The sequence below is a fragment of the Palaemon carinicauda genome, chromosome 22, assembly GCF_036898095.1.
Source record: "Palaemon carinicauda isolate YSFRI2023 chromosome 22, ASM3689809v2, whole genome shotgun sequence".
NCBI classification, from domain to species: Eukaryota; Metazoa; Arthropoda; class Malacostraca; order Decapoda; family Palaemonidae; genus Palaemon; species Palaemon carinicauda.
This window is the reverse complement of record NC_090746.1, coordinates 7,267,032-7,289,274: the sequence shown is the minus strand read 5'-3', so window position 1 is coordinate 7,289,274 and position 22,243 is coordinate 7,267,032. Positions and strand designations below refer to the sequence as shown.

The 22,243-nt window shown below is 41.4% G+C and overlaps 1 protein-coding gene across 1 annotated transcript in view; it reads left to right on the top strand.

The window, feature by feature from the left end:
- The window catches only part of LOC137616312 (uncharacterized), a 91,285-nt gene that overhangs the window by 29,472 nt on the left and 39,570 nt on the right, over nucleotides 1-22,243 (top strand). The window contains exon 3 of the mRNA XM_068345959.1: nucleotides 16,880-17,035. Coding sequence (XP_068202060.1) covers nucleotides 16,880-17,035 — 156 coding nt within the window. The remainder of the gene's footprint in view (nucleotides 1-16,879; nucleotides 17,036-22,243) is intronic.

Genomic DNA, 22,243 nt, shown 5'->3' with positions numbered 1-22,243 from the left:
CCTCCCTACATGTCACCACGAGCTCCAAAGCTCCCGCAACTGACTATGTCGAGGATGCGTTGACAGTGGTGTCTCTCCCGCGTCCACCTTGAAGCCGGGATTCCTACGTCAGCGCTGCGGACCGCAGTAGAGAACACTCAGGAAATGCAGGTTACCGCAGGTGGCAGAAATGCACCTGCTAAAAGCCGTCAACCGTTGGTGTCGCAATCCTCAAAAAGCTTACATAACCCAGCTGCTGCAGTAGGGCCTGGGAGCCTCGAGCTCGAACTGTGTCTTTTAGCAATCGAGTTCCTCGCATGCAAACACAGGTTTTTAAACATTAGACTTAGCCGGTGGATATATATATTGCTACCGTCTCTGACGTACGGCAGAAAATTCAAAACTCTTGGGCAATCGTAGATTGGGAAGCTAGGTGTACTACTAGCGCCTCCACTCGCCAGGATACTGGAACCATTCCACAAGTCCTCAGTTCTTCTCTTCCGCTGTGGCGACAACATTGGAACTTTCATACTTGCGCATAACCTTCAAGTTTGCAACAGCTTTGGTGAAGTACTTGTTTTTTGGTTAATGGCTTTCGCTTGATTGGATTTTCTTACGACTTTTCCTGAAACACTTTTGTTTTGACTATTTTTGACCCTTGCTTGTTTGATCTCTCTCTGGATATTCCTTAATGGTCGACCCTTCCCCTGTGTTTAGGAAGTGTGTGAAAGGCTGTAAGACCCTCCTTCCTTAGGCCTCAATCGATCCCCACTCCATTTTTACTAAATGCCGAGTAAATTATGTATTTTTATGGATCGATGTGATGAAAATTTTTTCTTTGGATAGTCTTCGATCTGTTTTCAAAGATTAACTAGCGTTCAGTTTATTTATGCTACGTAGTTTTCAGTCTATCGTTACAATATTACGATTTCACTTTGTATCGAATTTGACGAATAGTACATTCTTCTTACAAACTGAAGTTTCTAAGTTGTACAGTACTAGGTAAAAGGAACATGTTATTTTGCAATTAATTAGTCCCTTTAGTATGTTTCTTTAGTCAAATAGTTTATTGTCGTAGAGTGAGTGGCACCTGTCGTTCATCTAGCCTTAGACCTCTTTCAAGCTCCCCAACCCCTGGGAGAAGGAATGTCGATCGGCGAAAGGGAACTAGAGGCGTAGCCGCTCGAGCAGGCGAACCCTCGAGCGTTCCTGATGTCGTATCACAGGACGTTCACCTTCACCCTAGGAAAGGTGAGGTTAAGATTACATCGTCATCGGATAATGTGCATGACAGAGGACATGTAGCTACAGGCTGTCCTCATTAATGCAGTCTTTTTAGTCTGCTGGCTATGAGGTAACTCCTTAAGCGGATCGAAAGCTTTACCAGAAACGTTCAAGCTTCCCAGCGAACGATCGTAGTAGCAGGCGAAGATTTTCGCGCAATCGCTTTACGCTACGTTGTACGTCAAGTTAGACGTGAAGTCGAACTGCAAGTTTGACGTGAAGGCGAACTGCAAGTTTGACGTGAAGGCGAACTGCTAGTTTGACGTGAAGGCGAACTGCTAGTTTGACGTGAAGTCGAACAGCAAGTTAGAAGTGACGTTCAGCTTCATTCTTGTGACGCTATACGTCAAGTTAGACGTGAAGTCGAACAGCAAGTTTGACGTAAATCGAACAGCAAGTTAGACGGGACGTTCAGCTCCATTCTTGTGACACTTTACGTCAAGTTAGACGTGAAGTTCGAACAGCAAGTTTGACGTGAAGTCGAACAGCAAGTTAGACGTGACGTTCAGCTCCATTCTTGTGACGCTATACGTCAAGTTAGACGTGACGTCGTATGTCAAGTTGCCCTCTTCTTTCGCCAAGTTCATGCGCGGTCGTATGCGACGCCTAGCGTCAGAATCGCCCAACCTAACAGGCCATCAAGACTTTCATACTTCAGTTGGACTCTTGTCTGAGGAAGAGGCTGTTACAGTACACACCTTTCCTCGCCTGATGTTTTAGAAGAGTTCTTGCCTCTTCGAAGTTTACCCTGGGAGCGGCAACTTCGACGTCTTCTTATACTAAGATGGTTCTTTCTAGGTCTTGCTAGAAGCCTTGAAACTTTTAGGAAACTGGCTGCAGTCCATGAATAGATCTTTGCAGGCTGCGTTTGCTTTTTTTCCTCCTGCTAGACTAGCTTCCAGGTCCAGCTTGTGGTTTGAGACAGGTGTAGTTCTTGGCTTGGGAGTTCCTGCCACTGCCTTAATAACCGAGCACTGATATGCAGAGCGACTTCTCAAGCGTCCTAGACTCTTCTCGTCGGTTGGCCATTCGACGGACTAATTCCTTTTGGACGTCTTTATTTTTCCATCTTTTCAAAGGCGTCTTCAGAGCCTTCGAGGTTTTGTACTTCCTCGATTGGACTCTGGGATCCTTGGGCAAGTAAGTTGCTTCTTTGAAGCATTCTGACTGTGCTCCTTCTTGGCTACGGGAGTTACTCCTTGTCAGAAGTCGGAGCTTCTGTTTGCACCGCTTTCTCGTTCGCTTTTTCCCCAGAGCTTGTGAGGGAAATAGCTTCATCGCTAGCCTTGAAGGACACCCATGACCTGGTATCTAAAACGGCTCGCAAGGTGCTGCCTTTGTCATTTTCAGGCAGCAGACTGAAGGTGGACACCCCTGCATCGAGGTTCAGTCCTTCCTTTCGTGGTAGAGCCTCCAACAGAGGCTACTCTCGCTCTGATGGAAGACGAGGTAAAAGGAGGGGAGCTAGATCAATTCGTGGCAGAGTCTGACTGCCCTCAACTTCAGACAGCAGTAGGGGCCAGATTGAACAACTTCTGACAGGCTTGGGAGAGAAGAGGAGCAGATCAGTGGTCCGTCCTCTTGTTGAAGGAGGGGTACAAAATACCCTTTGTAAAGAAACCCCCTCTAGTCCAAGAGCCGATAGATCTCTCCCAGATACCGGGAGGACGCAAGAAGACAAGCTTTGCGCCTACAGGAGTCCCTTTTGTTAAAAAAGGGGGCTGTGGAGAAGGTGCTAAACCACCAGTCTCCAGGCTTTTACAACCGTCTCTTCCTAGTTCCAAAGAACTCAGGGGGTTGGAGACCAGTGCTGGATGTGAGCGCGCTCAACGTGTTGATTCTGAAATCGAAGTTCACAATGGAGACTTCCAAGTCTGTGCTAGCAGTAGTAAGGGAAGGCGACTGGATGGTCTCTCTAGACCTCCAAGACGCATACTTCCATATCCCGATTCATCCGACCTTCCAACACTATCTAAGGTTCGTATACGGGAAGGAAGTCTTCCAATTTCGAGCTCTGTGCTTCGGTCTCAGCACCCCCCTCTTGTGTTTACGAAGCTCATGCGGAACGTGTCGAGCTTCCTGCATTCGACAGGTATCAGAGCCTCCCTATACCTAGACGACTGGATACTCAGGGCGTCGTCCTTCGATCGCTGTCTGAAGGATCTCAGATTTACTTTGGCCCTAACGAAGGAGTTGGGTCTCCTAGTCAACGAGGAGAAGTCTCAACTGACTCCATCTCAAACAATTCTCTATTTGGGGATGGAGATACGGAGTCTAGTTTTTCGGGCTTTTCCATCGCCCACAAGACTAGAACAAGCTCCCATAAAGATTCGTCTTTACCGAAGGAAGAGCATTTGTTCTGTAAGGAAGTGGATGAGTCTGCTGGGAACACACTCGTCACTGGAGCAGTTTGTTTCCCTAGGGAGACTCAATCTTTGCCCTCTACAGTTTCACCTCAACCAGCATTAGGACAAGGAGAAGGGCTTAGAAGCAGTGACCATTCCGCTTCCAGAGACGGTCAAGAGGGCCTCTCTCTAGCACACAAGAACTCAGACCATTTGTTGTGCTCAGACGCCACGGGCTCGGGGTGGGGAGCAACACTAGGCAAACTAGAATGCTCGGGCCTATGGACCAAAGACCAGGAGAGTCTTCACATCAACCAAAAGGAGCTTCTGGCAGTTCTTTTGGCCCTTCAAAGTTTCGAAAGACTAATCCGAAACAAGGTAGTGCAAGTAAACGCAGACAACACCACAGCGTTAGCTTACATCTCCAAGCAAGACGGGACCCATTGCAGTCCCTTTACTTCACTGCAAGGGAGCTTCTGGTTTGGACGAAGGAGAGAAACATCACCTTACTAACAAGGTTCATACAGGGAGAAAGGAACGTGATGGCAGACTGCCTCAGCAGAAGAGGCCAAGTCATTCCCACAGAATGGACTCTGCATCAGGAGGTTTGCGAGAAACTATGGCGGATATGGGGACGTCCGTCCATAGACCTATTTGCAACCTCGAGAACGAAGAGGCTTCCAACATACTGCTCTCCAGTTCCAGATCTAGAGGCAGTCCACATCGACGCGTTCTTGCTGGACTGGTCTCACCTGGAAGTGTATGCGTTCCCCCCTTCAAAATCCTTTACAAAGTCATACAAAAGTTTTCCTCTCACGAAGGGACCAAATTGACATTGGTTGCTCCTCTCTGGCCCTCAAGAGAATGGTACACCGAGGTACATCAATGGATGGTGGACATACCAAGAAGCCTGCCAATGCGGTTAGATCTGCTCCAGCAACCGCACATGAAAAGGTTCCATCAAAACCTCCACGCTCTTCGTCTAACTGCCTTCAGACTATCGAGAGACTCCCGAGAGCTCGAGGCTTTTCGAAGGAGGCAGCTAGAGCGATTGCCAGAGCAAGGAGATCCTCTACCATCAGGATCTACCAGTCCAAATGGGAGGTGTTTCGAGATTGGTGCAAAGTCACCTCAATTTCGTCGTCCGATACCTCTATAGCCCAAATCGCTGACTTCCTGCTACACCTTTTCCTCCTCTACCATTAAAGGTTACAGGAGCATGTTGGCTGCGGTTTTCAGGCACAGGAACCTAGGCCTCTCTAACAATAAAGAACTTCAAGACCTTCTCAAGTCCTTCGAGACTTCCAAGGAGCATCGGATAGTGACACCAGCTTGGAATCTGGATGTTGTCCTGAAATTTCTTGTCTGAGAAATTTGAACCTTTACACTTAGCCTCTTTTAAAGATCTCACCTTAAAGGCACTTTTTCTAGTGAGTCTAGCGACTGCGAAGAGAGTTAGTGAGGTTCATGCCTTCAGTAAGAATGTCGGCTTCTGTACTGGAAAGGCAGTATGCTCCTTGCAACTTGGTTTCTTGGTCAAGAATGAGCGTCCTTCCCATCCATGGCCGAAATCTTTTGAGTTTCCCAACCTGTCAGATGTGGTTGGTGATGAGATAGAGAAGGTCCTGTGCCCTGTGAGAGCTCTTAAATTTTACCTAGACAGAACCAAGAATTTACGAGGCGAGTCTGAAGCCTTATGGTGCTCGGTCAAGAAGCCCTCCTTACCGATGTCAAAGAACGCCTTATCGTATTTTGTCAGGTTCTTGATTAGAGAGGCTCACGCTCACTGCGGTGAGGCTGACCTTAGATTGCTGAAAGTAAGAACACATGAAGTCAGAGCTGTGGCAACTTCAGTGGCTTTCAAGCAAAATCGATCCCTACGAAGCATTATAGACGCAACCTTTTGGAGGAGTAAATCTGTGTTCGCTTCTCATTATTTAAAGAATGTCCAGACTCTTTACGAGGACTGCTACACTTTGGGACCATTCGTAGCAGCGAGTGCAGTAGTGGGTGAAGGTTCTACCACTACATTCCCCTAATCCCAATACCTTTTTTCTTTTCTTGAAACTGTTGTCTTTTTGGTTGTATGTGGAGACTGGGACAGTCTTCCGCAATCTTTTGATTTTAGCAGGTGGTCAGACTTGTTTCTTGAGAGCGCCCAGATCAAGGGTATTGGTTGAGGTCTTGTCATAGGGGTGTTCACCCCAGATATGACAGATCCTAGAGGTCTTTCAGCCCCCTGAGTGGATCGCCGTGCTTCATGAGGATAGCGGACTAATGAGGCAGAGAATCATAAAAGTAAGCTTCCTTATCAGGTACGAACCCTTAAGTTTGTTTTTATCAAGACTCTTGAGTTATATTCCTATGTTATTTACTGCTGGTCTCTTACCCTCCACCAAGGGTGTCAATCAGCTATATATATATCCACCGGCTAAGTCTGTTTAAAAATATTTTCATTATAAAATAAATTTTTGAACATACTTACCCGGTGGATATATATAATTAAACTCCATCCCTTCCGCTCCTCTAGAGACTTATGGGCAGAGAAGACCTGAGGACTTGTGGAATGGTTCCAGTATCCTGGCAAGTGGTGGCGCTAGTAGTACACCTAGATTACCAATCTACGATTGCCCGCGAGTTTTGAATTTTCTGCCGTACGTCAGAGACATTAGCTATATATATATCCACCGGGTAAGTCTGTTCAAAAATTTATTTTATTATGAAAATATCATGTTTCTTCTCACCAAGGACTTGAAAAACACAGAAAAGAAACAAGCGTTAAACTAGACACTTATAAATCTTTAAACAAGCAGGGAGGAGGTTAAAACAGCACTTCAAAAGAAGAAAAAATTAAATTTACAACTAAAGCCTTATAAACTAAATCTTATTATAATTTTACATTAAACAAAAATGCAGTAACAAGACAGATACAAACAAAAGCAAAAATTACGTTAATGCATAATAGCTTGCCTTGGCGTGCTGTTGATGCTCTCTTTCCTATTTTGTTTCCAGGCATACAGGGGATAGCTAATGAAGACATGTGCCCTCAGCCCACTTCATGGTGTTTTTCTGAAGGGAAGGAAACTACTCAGTATGTATGACTGTTCATGTGTAAGCGCGCTCAGTCTCCAGTGAAGTCAACGGATGAGGACTTGACTGTCCAGAAGTCTCAAGCATTACCTTATATTCTAGGTCTTTCCTGTATTGTTGCAGTCGGACAGTTTGCAACAACATGACCCTCGTAGTAGGTCAAGAGGGAAATTCTTTTCATTAGATCCTTTTCCTCGAATGCATTTACAATCTAGATCCCCGAGATGCATTTCGTATGTTGACAACTACCGGCTGTCACCAATCTAGTCTATCTAGAGTCTGTATTTAAGGAAGTCCGACTCTACAGAGAATTTTTCCGACAGACGACCACCTTCAGATCTAGAGTTTCCACAGAAGACACTTATTCACCCTTTTGGATGGGTTCTAAGTGGAGAGAGTAAGGACTTGAAGACAAGGGCTAAGAGATCCTCTGGTTCCTCTAGGTTCTCTCAGAGATCATGAGGATCCTCTGGTTCCTTCAGGCTCTCTCGTAGAGATCGTGAGGATCTTCTGTCTCCTTGGTTGCCAGCTGGTGATAAATGTAGCAGTTCTGCATCCAAGGGCAAAGTCTTGCTTATAAGATCTTATAATTCCCTGAATAGGGGGAACTGAGACAATTTTTAAATTTCAAACCCTCTGGCGCCGGCCACGTACGGTGTCTGGAATGAAGGAAGATGGACAGTATGATTCCTCTCGAGAGGAGTTGACTCTCCCAAGTTGGTGATTCCCCCTACTCTCTTGAACAGTTGCCTCAAGCAGTTGGTCCGAATTGGACCAAATCCGAGAAGTTATAGTCAGAGTCATCTTGTATTTGTTCTCTCATTTAAAGAACTTGAGGCAGTGCCTTATTTTGTAGCAGAAACTGAAAACCTGTCAATCCTTGATTCCAGCTTTCATCCCTTACAGTTTCATTGCTTAAGTAACTGATGATCCTAATGAGTTACTTTTCTGGGTTACAGAATCTGTCCAAAAGCACTAATAGGGTTAAAAATAATTACTAAATATACAATCTCCTTTTGGCTGCGGAGACTATCAACAGAGCATTATGCCCCAGATTCTGTGGTGCATCAGAACAAGTGAAAGGTGCACATCCATTGAGATCAGAGGAGTTGGTGCTACTGTAGCTTTTAAGAAAAATCTCTTGGCTAAGTTTTAGACGCTTGAGTATGGAAGCATCAGACCACCTTTACTGCGCACTATTTGCGGGAATGCACTCTCAAGTCTTACGCACATTTTCACTCTGACATGTGAGTGCTACCCAGTGAGTTGTATAGCAATCCTAGTTCCTTTACAAGACCAAAAGTATCATCTCTAAGATAGCTGGTACAACATAACTAGGTTAAGACAGTGTGTGTTTCTCTGCTTCGCCTCCCTGTTGGTATAGCTGCTGGAATTCTCTGTAGCTGAATGGACATAGATATAGGTAAGCCGCACCTTTGGCTAAATGCTTTTTTATTACTGTGCAAAAGAAGTGTTAATTCCACCTTAACAAGGGGGATGATAGATATGTACAGGCAAACCCATCAAATTCTTTACGCCTTACTTGATAGACTTAACAAGTCTTAAGAGAGAGATTTTATTGCAACAGCCTTGGTTTCCTGGGCCATGACCCTGGCAGTACTTTTTACCCCGGTTTGCGAGGTCTCTAAGATGTAATTCTCCACACCTCGTCAGAACCAAGATTAGCATTTCTGGGATTTTAGCCTAGAAAGTATTTTAAGATTTTTTGTGAGCAATCTATTCTAAAGAAATATATGTATTATTTTATTCTAACTTGTATCAAGTATTGTTTTCCTGTTTGGTCTTCAGCTGCTGACTCATTTTAATTTGTTGGACAAAAACTTGGGGTCTATTGAATCTGATTTTCTTGATCTGAATATTGATCTCTGGCACCATTGTTCTGTTAGTCCTTTGTGCATGTTGCATAACATTTTTCATAATTGTGACCATCCTTTATATTTTAATCTTCCCAGATTGTGTGTACTGTATATAAAAATAGCAAAACTATTTTGCATATTTAGGCGTAATGGTATTTAATATTCTGCTTTCAAAACTTTCCTTGTACAGTGTATATGTTACTTAATACTGCACTGGAGATAAGAGAATCCCCTTGGCATTACCATGCTTTAGAGTATGATTAGGGTTGCTAATTTGTCAAATAAGCATTTAGATCAAAATATTACTTATGTCTTAGGTTGCGGTCTAAAGTTTCTCATCTCGTGAGATGAATCTTTTAATTTGGAAAAATTAGTTTATATTTCGGAGAGGAGGCAAGTATGATCAATGGCCTTTTATATGGCAATTTGACAAAACTAGTGGTCCCAAATTACCCCCTAAAATTAAGAAAGCCTTTGCTAAGTTAATGGGAGATGATAACATGGAAATGGCAGAAGCTGACAAATCTAGTGCACTGGTTGTTCTAAATAGAAATTACATATTTGCTCTAAAAATATATTTAAAAGATAAAATACAATTAAAATTTACAACAAAGTTTATTGAGTATATACAGTAAGGAAGAGCTACAATGAGACAGATGATTTCTGGTGATTTGTGGCTCTTCTTGGCTCATGTACTGTAAGTTGTAGTAAGTGTGACAAATGGCAAAAAAAATTCTTGTTAAAGTGCTACAAATACTGATTGTTCCAACACGGAGTACTTACCTCGAACTACTTTCTTAGGAGTATCTGGGAGACTCCTCCCAACCGACCAGAATTATGTGTGGTTTACCCTATTCCTGTTTTCTATGGGGGTCAACCTCAGGTAGAGTGATAAGCGCCCTGAGGCGACCCGGGGTCGGAGAGCATGCTTGCTTAGGTCGTGCTCCTCAGTAAGTTTCTGGTCGCGACGTGATTACCATCCCGCCGCGCTCTCCTCACCCAGTGCGACCCTTGTGTCCCCCGACCCTTTGTGTCTACCACGCGTTACCCACGTGTTCATTCCCTATCCTTTCCTCTGTGTCCCTGTGTCTCTTGGTGTCCTAGTGTTGCGTAATGGAGCATCTGTTTTCATAGATTTGATGAGTAATGCTAACCTAGCTATGTTCAAAAGCAAAACTATCATCGAGAATATGAATGAGTTACAAAGATTGTTATAATGTTATAGGGGTGTATGAAATATTAGCTCAAGTCATGCTTACAGGTAGCACTTACAGTAAAGGACCACACTAACATTCACTGCCACATCAAAGCCTGTAATGGTGGAAGCATTTTGATGAAGTTTTGTTTGGGCTGTGTCAGTTGAAGAAAAAATTCACCATCAAGTCATAGAATGATTATTATGAAAACTCTGGTATGAATTATTTTTTTGAAAAAAAATTATATTGTTAAGATAATCAAAAGGTTTAAGTCAGGAAAGAAGAATGTCGTCATAACACTGGTTTGATCTGGAATTTAACTGCTCTTTGACGGGTATGGGACATATGCCATTTGGATCTCTTCAATCTGCTAGAACCACAAGTTCTTGGTGTATTGCTGAGATCAACATAATCCAGTCTCCACTGTTGGGATGGGATGATCTCGACAATTATTCTGTTCCTTCATTTCCATTCAGTTTGGTCAACCTAGTCATTTTAAGGTTCATTTCCCAGGCACTCCAGGATCATCCTCTTTTCTCTTGTCTGTCCCTATCAGTATTTGTACCTTGATCTTCCTTAGTTACTGTCAGACAGTCATAAATTCTTGTCGACAAGATGAAAGCTGAAAATGCCTCTCCTCCACAGGTTTCACACTGTTCCAGGTGCCATGTACTTTCATGTTAGGCTGTGAAGGATTAAAGATAAGGATGTTTGAGAGATCACTACTGCAACTTTTCCTTGTTTCTGCATTTTTTTTCACCAACAAGCTGTACAAGGCCAGATGGCACAGATTCTTGCTTTTTGGAATTTTTTGATGAGTAGACTCAAAATATCTCACAAGACGTTTTTATGAATACTTACCTGGCAGTTATATATATATAGCTGATATCTCTAAATCGGCAGAATTTTTCAAAACGAGGCAACCGCCTTGTGGTGGTTGGGAGGTAGGTGGTAACACCCGTCACAGGGTGGTCCAAGGAATCATTCCCGTGTCCAAGACTTCAGTTCATCTCTGCCGGCTGGATCGAAAACATCGTCGGTCCACCATTGAGAGTTTTTCGAATCTTTTTCCCTTCTTCGCTTTTTTGGACTTCGTTTGGTGAAGTACACTAATTTAGGGATTTGGCAATCGTGTTTTATTATTATTATTTACTTTGTTTATCATGAGTGATAACTTAATTTTCGTGTTTGTGCGAGTGATGTATGCAAGGTGAGGTTACCGAAAGTGTCGGTTGATCCTCACAGTATGTATGCAGAGGTTTTGTTTGTGCACTATATTTTAGGTGCAAAGTTTTTAATCCTGATGACGGAAATCCGTTCCGGCAACTCTATGACGTCACAGTCGTGTGACGTAATCTTCATGTATGTCTTGCAAATTTTCTTTATTTGTTTTATGTAAAGAATGGGAGGAATTTCACTTATATAAGTTTTTTTAACTTTTAATGTAAAATTTTAAAGAAATATTTGTCCATTTGGTATTCGTTCTTTAAATCATCGATCTAATTTCATAAATTAAATAAAACTAGCGTATGGTTAATTTACGCTGTTACTCGTTACTATCGGTGCAGTCCCAACATGCCTTGGTAGCGTTCTTTTCGATATGGGAATTAAAGTGTTGGCTATTATACTCCAACAACAACGATATGGGAATTCTAGTTTTAGTAGTATTTTCATTTATATGTTCCTATTGTTTACATTTATATATTTAGATACGTTATTGCTATATCTGTTCTTTTTATCATTACAACTCGCTTGTTTTTGAATACCCTTTGAATTAATTGTGGATTACATTTGTTTTCCCTTTTTCTGTTCATTTTAATCTTTAACGTACTGTATAACTTTCCCGGCGTTTGTATGTAACTACCGGGTAGGTATTTATGACATTTATTTTTACCGGTGGTTATATGTAACTACCGGGTGAGTGTGTTCAACATCTATTTTTAATCTCAACTCTTGCCCTTCGGGCCGAGGGCAGCCTCGTTTTTCACGATGATAGGACGATCGCCGCCTTGTCCTTTCAGGGTGACGCCACGTCTTATAAGATCTTTGTCAAGGATGACTTTAGTGATCACTTTTCTCCTGTTGAATTACTTGAGGTTAACAGAAGGAGAGGATCCTAAGTTCTGTTGCTCCATGTTCCCCACCCTCTGAGTTTTCACGTGGTCATTAATGGAGCTTTAAGAATATATTAATTTTTGTTTCTTAAAACAGAAACCTTTGATGACTAACAACAGTAGGAGCCAGACTTTGCTACTTCTGGCGAGCCTGGGAGAGGAGAGGAGCAGACCTTTGGTCCGTGTTTTTACTAAGGATTGATGCGGAATCTTTTTCCTAGTGAATCCTCCTTTGTTAGTTACTCCGATAAGACTTTTCTGCCTAACCGACTTTGCAACTTCAATGTCTCTCTTTTGGGAGAGGGAGTCTTTTGTCCGGTCCCGGACGTTAATGCTCTTTACGCCTTCGTTCAGAAGTCAAAGTTCTCCATGGAGACATCAAAATCTTTGGAGAAGAGGGGAGCAGACCCTTGGTCAGTACTTCTTCTGAAGGAGGATTACTTTTTCCTTTTATAGGGAAACCTCCTTTAGTTTTTAGCTACAACGATTCTCTCTCCCAGTTCTAGAGAGGAGTCTAAGTGGCAGGCTATGCAATCAAACTTTATCTGAGGTTTGTTTACAAGGAAGAACGGGTGTAGAATGGGTCAGTTTCGGGCGTGTGTTTTGGCAGCTCCGCCCCTCTCATGTTCACGTAACTTTTGCCCAATGTAGCGGAATACTGCTCTCTGGAGAAATCAGAGCATCCCTGTATCTGGATTTTTAGATAACGTTGAGCCTATCAAATAATTAGGTCTTCCTGTCAACAAGAAGAGTCTCTTCTGACACCAGGACGCTCAGCACCATGTCTTTTAGAACTTTCAGCGTCTCGCTCTGTTAACCTCTCGGCTCCACGTCTTACAAGACGATCGGCTCCTCGTCTTTCAGGACGCTCGACGTCGAAGTTCTAGCATGAGGCATGACTTTGAACATGAGAATCTAGGACTTCGTGATGACACTAGTCGAATCGTGTGTCGAGATCAAGGACGCCTTCGTTCTGATCTCTTGGATCTAGAAAGGAGGTTTGTTCTAGGGCAAGGAACATCGGGGCAAACATGCTCAGCAGGAAGAGACTTGTTTTTCCCTCAGAATGGTCTTTCAACCCGCAAGTCTGTCAGTCTCTGGATGTTGTGGGGCAGACCTGTAACAGACCTTTTTGCCTCCAACTGGAAGAAGAGGATCCCCTACTGCTGCTCCCTAGTCCCGGACGAGGAAGCTGTAGCAGTGGACTCCTTCTTGATGGATTGGACTGGGGTGGACATGTTTGCGTTGCCCCCGTTCGAGATCATCAATCTGGTCTTCAGGAAATTCGCTCTCCTCGATTCGGGGCGAATGATCCTAGCGGCTCCATTCTGGCCTGCTAGGGAATGGTTTTCGGAAGTGATGGGCATGTTGGTGGACTTCCCAAGAAGACTTCGGCAAGTCCAGATCTTCTCAAACAGCCCCACTTCGAGAGGTATCATCTAACCCCCCTTGCTCTCAACTGACTTCCTTCAGACTGACTAGAAGCTTGTCAGATCTCGAGGCTTTTCGGCACAAGCGATGAAATCTATCGCCAGAGCAAGGGGGATCTCTTCACAAAGAGTCTACCAATCTAGGTGGGAGACCTTTAGAGCTTGGTGCAGGCGGCACGAGTTTCCTCATCCACTACCTCTCTGAGCCAGGTTGCAGACTTCTTCTTGTACCTCAGACAGGATGCTTAGCTGGCTGTATCTACCATCAATGGATACAGCAGTATGCTCTCGGCCGTCTTTAGGCAAAGAGGCCTAGAGTTGTCCCAAAATCAGGGTTTGCAGGACCTCATTGGGTCTTTTCAGACGATGTAATAGGTACTCTTAAACCTGGATGTGGTGTTTAAGTTTCTGTTCTCCAAGAAATTTGAACCTATCTCGCTAGCCTCTCTTCGAGTTGTAGCGAAGAAAACCCTCTCCCTCATGACTCTAGCGAATGCCAAGAGGTCAGCGAAGTCCTGGCGATTGGGAAGAGGGTGAGCTTCAATTAGGATAGGGCAGTTTGTGCCTTAAGGTTCTTCTTTCTCATAAAGAGCGAGAACCCTTCGTAACCCTGTCCTACGACGTTTGATGTCATTAACCTCACGAGAGAAGGAAAGACTCCTTTGCCCAGTTAGGTCCCTCAAAGTTTTTTTTTTTTTTTGGCTCACACTATTAACGTGAGCTGTGCATCCAACTTGTTATGGTGTTCAGTGAAAGATCCGCCAAAAACCCCTGTCTAAGTATGCTTTGTCCTTTTTCCTGAGGGAGAAAATTAGGGAAGCCCACCTCTTATGTGAGGAGGAACACTTCGCCCTGCTGAAATTACGGGCTCACGAAGTGAGAGCCATTGCTACCTCTCTGGCATATCAGGAATATATGTTAGTTAGGCTATTCATGGATGCAATTTTCTGGAGGAGCAACTCTGTCTTCGCTTCTCATTAACTTAGAGAGGTGAGAGTAGACTTTGGCAAGTGCTATACGGTACCTTGGCCCCATACATAGCTGCAGTTTCTGTATTAGGCAAAGGAGTTAATAACCCCACTCAACCTTGGTTTATATGCATGTATGAGGGTTTGTGATAGTCTGAGGACTTCGTCTTGTGGTGCGTTTCCCTCAGTCTAGATAAATAGTTTATGTCTATGTTGCAGGGTTAGGTGGTTAGTTTTAGTAAGGTTGCAGTTTTTAGTATATGGGGCGAAGGTAGTTTCTGAAGTCTAGTCAAGTTGTTAGTCTTATCCCTTTGACAGACTCGATTGATTTTTTTGCAGCATTGCAGGCTTACTCCTGGATAAACTCTCCTAAGGGAAAGCCACTCTAAAGGCTGTACCTTTGAATCAGCTACCTGAGCAGGCAAGGAATCAAGGTGTTTTTATCTCCTACAACTCTTTTTTTGTTTCCCCAACAATGTTTACTGTCTGTTTCCCTCCTCCAAATGTGTGAATCAGCTATATATATATAACTGCCAGGTAAGTACTATTCATAAAAATGGAGTTTTTATGATAAAACAAAGTTTTATGAATACTTACCTGGCAGTTATATATATATTCGAAGGCCCACCCACCTCCCCTCTGGAGACAGGTCGGGCATAGATGAACTGAAGTCTTGGACACGGGAATGATTCCTTGGACCACCCTGTGACGGGTGTTACCACCTACCTCCCAACCACCACAAGGCAGTTGCCTCGTTTTGAAAAATTCTGCCGATTTAGAGATATCAGCCATATATAAAACTTTGTTTTATCATAAAAACTCCATTTTCAATCACTTTAAAAAAAGACTTCCTTTAATTAAACTTTGGTTATTATCATAGGGACCTCTCCATAGTCCTTCTCAACCTCTCTAGGTCTCTTATGAGCCTGCAAGATGTATCTGTGCTACCCCTTCTGATGACTGTTATGTTTCTGATAGCTTTTCTGTCTTTTAAAGTGGTTGATAAGTTGCATACATAACCTAGTTTCATTTACCTGAGGTTATCTTAAGCAGACTTCTCAAATGCCACCATCTTTGTTGTTAAAATTGATACAGTAGATACTTCAAATCATATTGCAACCCCTTTAGCTATTCCAGCCAAAATAACCAATAACACAGATGACCACCTTTGTCTGCTGAGAATTCGGCGCCTCCCTTCAATGACATGGCACTTATTGGGTAAGAGTTCTAGGGTTTTTTATATACTCCTACAAAGGACCAGTGTTTCCAAGAACACTGTATTTTCGTTGATTACTTATTTAGAAGTGTTGGAGAGAGGGTGCAATGTGAATTCCCTTGCATGAGATCAGGCCCTGTCTATCTTCATGGCTTTCAAGAGGAACATAGAAATATGGACCCTCATGATTGCAGGTATGTAGAGATGCAACTAGAATTTTGCTATCTTTTACCCTCTGTATTCTATGCACAAGAGTTTGAATTTTTGATAGTGGGAACCAATAGTTGTGACAGGTCTAATTCTTACCACTGGTAGAATCAGGTTAACTCAGTTTCCTCTTCTTCCCTTTGACCATCTTCCCTGTTCATTAATTATTTTATTTACAGGAGACATAAGGTTCTGGTCCATTGAGGACCTATGAATCAACTGAATTGTTAATTGATTTCTGCACCTGTAATATAATCAGATAATAATTCAAAGTTTACTTACAGAGCAGGGCTTATCTGCTTAATTACCCCCATAGGAAGATTCTCTGTTCTTGCCATTTTGTATTACCAAGTGGTTTTCCACATCTATCGGTCTTTTTCAAAAGTTGGAAATATTTGTTGTCCAACCTCCTATTGAAATTGTAATGTGACCTTTTGACTGATGAGTTTGATAAGGACATTTAAAGTTTTTATAACATAGAATGCATTTATACAAACCTATCAGTCATATACTGGATGAACTAGCTCTTATTACTTTAGACTCACTGTATCAGATTAAATGTTCACAGTAGAATGAGTTGTGTACTTCCAGCAAATGGTGTACAGGTTCTACCGTTCACGTAGTCCCTCTTCGGTCTTCAAATTTTGTCTCAGAATTCATAATCGACTTGATCGACATAACCGACATTACCACTGTGGATTTGTCTTAATATGATTGATGGGAATGTGAAAAATGTGTTTAAAGAAATTATTTTTGTATTTAGCTTTTATAAATAGTGATTATTGAGTTCACCATTTCCCCTTTAGGTTATGATTTTTTTCTGTAATCTATTCTGGCCAAAAATATTTAAGTCTGTCTTGTGGTCTGATTAAAAGCAAACGTTTTATTATGAAATTCTCAAGTAATTTTTGCCGTTATCTTTGTCATTTTTATTAAAGTTTCCTGTAAAGATCTACTATGAATTCATGAAGAAGGCTATGTTGTTGAAAGGCAGATGATTGCATTTGGTTCCTCTAAATAATGCCATGAATGCTTTCATTCAAATTAGAGTAGTGAAACCAATATCCTTTTTTTTTTCTTTCTTTGACATTAGTGATTGAATTTTAAGCATTATTCAATTGTTTTTCAAAGCCTTTTCAAATTAAAATGAAACTGATGGTTTTTCGCATACAGGTATGAGCACCAACAGCCATCGTATCTTGTTCCGCAATATTTTGGTTCTGGTCCTGGTTCAGCTACGTCGCAGGAGGGATTAGATCTCACCTCATCCCTTGGTAGCGGTATGGATGCTGTAACTAAATCTAGTCAACCCAGTGTCATTGGTACCAGGTACAGTACTATGTACATGATTTGATATTGCATACAGAAGGCCCTCAACTTAACTTTCGACTTAGAGATGTTTGGAGATACAAACACAAATCCAACGGAAAATAACAAAAATACGATAGATAAATACTGAAATAAAACAATATATCATTTAATACTGTAAGCAAAACAACATTTGTAAAAACCTGATATTTATTTCCAATGAAACTTGACCTATTTGTTGACTTTAGTAGCTGGAAATCTGGGCATGGGATTCAGGTTAGGCCTACCTTAGACCAAAAGTGTACAACATTTCTTTTGCAAACAGCTTCTCAGAACCAATTAAATTTGTAAGTTGAGGACCTTTTGTTTATAGTTTCTATGAGAATTTCTTGATAAAATTGAAAATTACTTATTTATCTTTATACTGTACAAGTTATATTTAATACAGTATATGTATTTTAATTCTTTCTTATTTTGTAAATGGGTTATGCTTGGGTTCTTAGACTTGAAACAAGTTACAGGGTTTATTTTTAAAGCTAAAATATAGTGTATATGCAGTTTGGTTAATGCAATTGACATATCTACAAATATTTTGCCTATTACAATTTGTACAGTATTTATCATAATAGATTACCGGTATGTAATTAGAATATTTTTAGTTTGGAGCAGAATTAGCCCACCATCATTTCATTCAAATACAGATGGACTAGCGTAGGTTACACCTGGTCTTTATGAGAAAGAGAGAGAGACAGAGACAGAGAGAATTTTCTTCGATTTGTGAATAGTTTTCCTGAATGGCCAGGCTAGTTACTGTTTCACTTTGCTATGTACTGTTTGCTTCTGCGTCAGCGATACTATTGTAGTAGAGTATGTTATATTAGCACTGTCAGTACGAATAAATTTCATATTAGTTTTTTATATCATTCTGAAAATAACGTGATCAATGTATAGTAATGTTATTACAGTAATTATGAATACTATAACTACCACTGTTTTCTTTTAAAAATGACAACTCTCTGCTCTATACTGTATACAAAATAATTTTGAAGCTACTTTATTGTAATTTTATGAAATAGATTTAATTTTTCCTGCCTTGGTCATTTTTGGATTTATGATTGAGAAAAGAAAAATAGTGATGTGAGCAAAGCCTTATTGATATTTATTCACATTGAAAGATTAGGAAATAACCTGTTAGATCAATAACAGAAAACTCATATAATTTGTGTAACATTCTATCAGGTATTGCTTAATATTTAGGTGACAGGAGTTTTTAGAAATACTTAATGGGAGAGACTAATTTCATTTAATACAATTTGCCACTGTCTTGATTTAACCAATCTTGAGGAAAATTATTAACTTTGCCTATACAAATTATTCATAAAGAATTTCAGCACTATATAATACTAGAAACAAACCAATGATACCTCACACCCACAGCTATTTAGATACCACCAAATGATAAGAAATAGAATGAAAATAGAACTACATTGTCTCCCAGTTTCATATTACCTGTCTATGAAACAATGAAAACCTTATTGCAGTGTTTTGTATTTTAAGCATATTTTGGGGGTTAGGCTGCTGTGTGGCTCAAAAGGACTTTTCAGTAAAGGCTAAAGCAGGGAATGCAGTATAATATGATATACCAAAGAAATATTGTTGTTACTAGCCTAGGGCAAGAATATCTACGTACAAGGTACAAACTCAGTGTATGAGCGAAACACCTCCAGTGCTGAGTTTGTTTGCTAAGTGACCACTCATTGCCTTCTGAGAACCATTACTATTACTGAAGACAATGATTAATTGAGGACTTGTTTCTCAACAAGTAATCTCTCTCACAGGTCGTTGTTCCTACGTGAATACAAGCCTTAGTTTTGTAGTCGGAATATGATTTAAGCAAAGCCAGAATTTGATGCTTACTAACGTATTCTTGGCGCCTTATTCCCAGATCCTTCCCCATCGGCCGCCTCTGGTGGCTGTGCAAAGAAGGGCAATGGTCTTGATCAAACTTCAGGACAATTTTGTGATGGGGAGTTCAATATATTTCCCCTACAGACCAAAGAAACTGGTGGACTTCCTTTATATCCTTCACAAATTTTGAGCCTGGTAACACCTCGTACCTGCAGGTGCCACCTTTGTGTCTGAGGACCTTGTTGCCCTGACATGAACTTCTCTGGAGCTGTCTGTCCTTCAGGACATTATTATTATTATTATTATTATTATTATTATTATTATTATTATTATTACTTGCTAAGCTACAACCCTAGTTGGAAAAGCAGGATGCTATAACCCCAGGGGCCCCAACAGGGAAAATAGCCCAGTGAGGAAAGGAAACAAGGAAAAATGAAATATCTTAAGAACAGTAACAACATGAAAATAAATATTTCCTTTATAAACTATAAAAACTTAACAAAACAAGAGGAAGAGAAATAAAATAGAACAGCATGTCTGAGTGTACCCTCAAGCAAGAGAACTCTACCCCAAGACAGTGGAAGACCATGGTACAGAGGCTATGGCACTACCCAAGACTAGAGAACAATGATTTGATTTTGGAGTGTCCCTCTCCTAGAAGAGCTGCTTATCATAGCTAAAGAGTCCCTTCTACCCTTACCAAGAGGACAGTAGCCACTGTCAATTAGTGCAGTAGTGAACCCCCTGGGTGAAGAAGAATTATGAGGTAATCTCAGTGTTGTCAGATGTATGAGGACAGAGGAGAGTCTGTAAAGAATAGGCCAAACTATTCGGTGTATGTGTAGGCAAAGGGAAAGTGAATCGTAACCAGAGAGAAGGATCCAATTTAGTTCTGTCTGCCAGTCAAAGGACCCTTTAACTCTCAAGCGGTAGTATCTCAACGGATGGTTGGTGCCCTCGGCAACCTAATACCTACATAAGGAGGATGTCCTTCCAAGGAACTTACAGAAGAACCTTGTTCCCTATTGCATCATTCGTCACTTGTATGGAAAAGACGTAAATTGATGTCTTCTGTGGCAAACATGATCGTCTTTCAGAGCTTTACTGCGGAAACTTAAAAGCTACTGTGCGTTAACGCTTCTGGGGATTCCTTCCTGGTGCATGCCTGCTAGCGCCCACAAGATCTCTGCTTTTAGCAAACATTCACCAGACTTCCCTCTATCTATTGCCACATTCTTTAGAGCTTGAGCTTGACCAGGATTACGAGCAATCTGTGCCTCCCCAACACTCCTTGAAGACTAAATCCAATGAATGGGATCCTTTCTATGCTTGCATACACCCCAGCATTTGAATATTTACTTGATCATGAATTCTCGCAGGTCCAAGACATCGGTCTATCTCCAGGCCCCACGTGCCCCATAACACCTCAGCAAGCATGTTGTTGCTCGCCAACATGCACCATCTCTCCCAAATTCTAAGCTCGCAACCAGTCTGGTATCGACAGATGATGATGAAAAAGCATGCTTGCAGTCAAGATAGAGCAATCACTGCGGTGGGAGCGCTATCTTAGGATCGTGATTATGGCAAGGATTGAATGATCCCTCCAATGAGCATATACAGTAGTCATTTGCGCTAGATTATTCCCCAAGGGAAACAGTAATAATGGGAATTATTCCAGCACACTCTTGTGCCACTAAAGAAATGCGCTCTCCAGTACAGTTAGTGACAAGGCTATTTTCTGTGTGTGACAGATATCTTCATGAAGAGTTTCCTCCTGTGGACCATCGCCAGTTTTAAGCTAAGTGCTCTACTAACAAGAAGCACTTTGGAACATTGGCTTATAGACTCACTTTATAAAGCCCTGATCTCAGATAGTTGATCAGCAGGAGAATGAATTTCGGGGTCCTCTTGGGCTCAGGTTCAAGAACTCTTCCCCATATCATGGACCAATGGAATCTTGTGTACAATGAGGCACAGGGGATCTGTAATGCCAGAGTGATGACAATATACAAATCCTCGACATTCCTTTCCCAAAGGGAGAGCAGGAGAGAAAGAGAGTAACAAGACATTTAAAAAATAGTCGTGATCCTGATCTTAACGAGAGTCCCCCACGGGACCTTAGACTTAAACCATCTTATGGTAAAGCCAAGAGCTTAGGCTTTGATAGATTGGTTGAAGGATAACCATTGCAGTGGTTTGTGGACTGGGGTCAGTTGTAGCAGCACGCAACTGCCTAGTGTCCAAATGCCGACCACACTCCAACCTCCACTACACAAAAAGATAAAACAATGGAGTACCTAAAAATCTGGGCAAAGGTGGACAGTCAAGAGAACTGGGCACAGGGCACCACCCCTTGATTTTTTACACTGGGCAAGGGGACCCAGCTAGAGCCTCAAATTTCCTCATTATCTTTTCTTGGGTTCCCCGTCTCTCTGCAGAGCTGTGCACGGAGTCCTAGATAAGAGGAACATTTTATTTTCTAGGTAAGATATTTTCTTATTTAAACTTGATTGAACAGTAGAAGAGGAAAAGAAATATTACAAAGAGAAAAACTTCAGGCTAGAACAGGGAATATCTTATGTAAGGAAGTGTATAGAAAGAGGACTATTTAGGGGTGATTTAATTTCCAAAATGTAACAAATGACTAAATTGACCATAATACAAATTAAAAAAAAAATCTACAATTTTAAGTGCAAATTTTATATTGTAAGAAAAAAATATCACTCGACACTTCACTCTCAATAACTAGATTAAAAGAAGAATATGATTTGAAAAAACAAGAAATGTTCACATGTTGGGGACACCCCCATATTAATACAGTAGAAAGTCCCCAGGAACAGGTTATTCAGTAAGCCATATATTTCGTGAAAAAACATCACTCGCAAAAGACAAAAGTACAATACTGTAACAGATTCTTCACAAGCATTATTTTACCATAGCCAGGCTAATTCACAATAATATTGTCTTGTCATATTTCCTCACACTTGGGAATTTCTGTGAATAGGAAAATTCAAATGCCTGCATAATGCTTCATATGGCACTCAAAGACAATTGTACTTTTATTTTATTTGCTTTGTATACTGAACATCACAGATGTTCCACAGAAGCTAACACACTCTCAAGTTTTACTCTTAGATTTCCCTCTTCTGAGGTAGCACAACCTTTGCAAATTATCAATTGCATCAGCCACTAACTGTTATTTGACATGCATGTATCAAGAAACACTTTACAAAAGAGGTGTAGCAGCGCAAATGGCGGTATTCTTGACATTGAAGAAGCTCAGTCCAAAATTTAACCTGCATACTGAATTAGAAATGTATT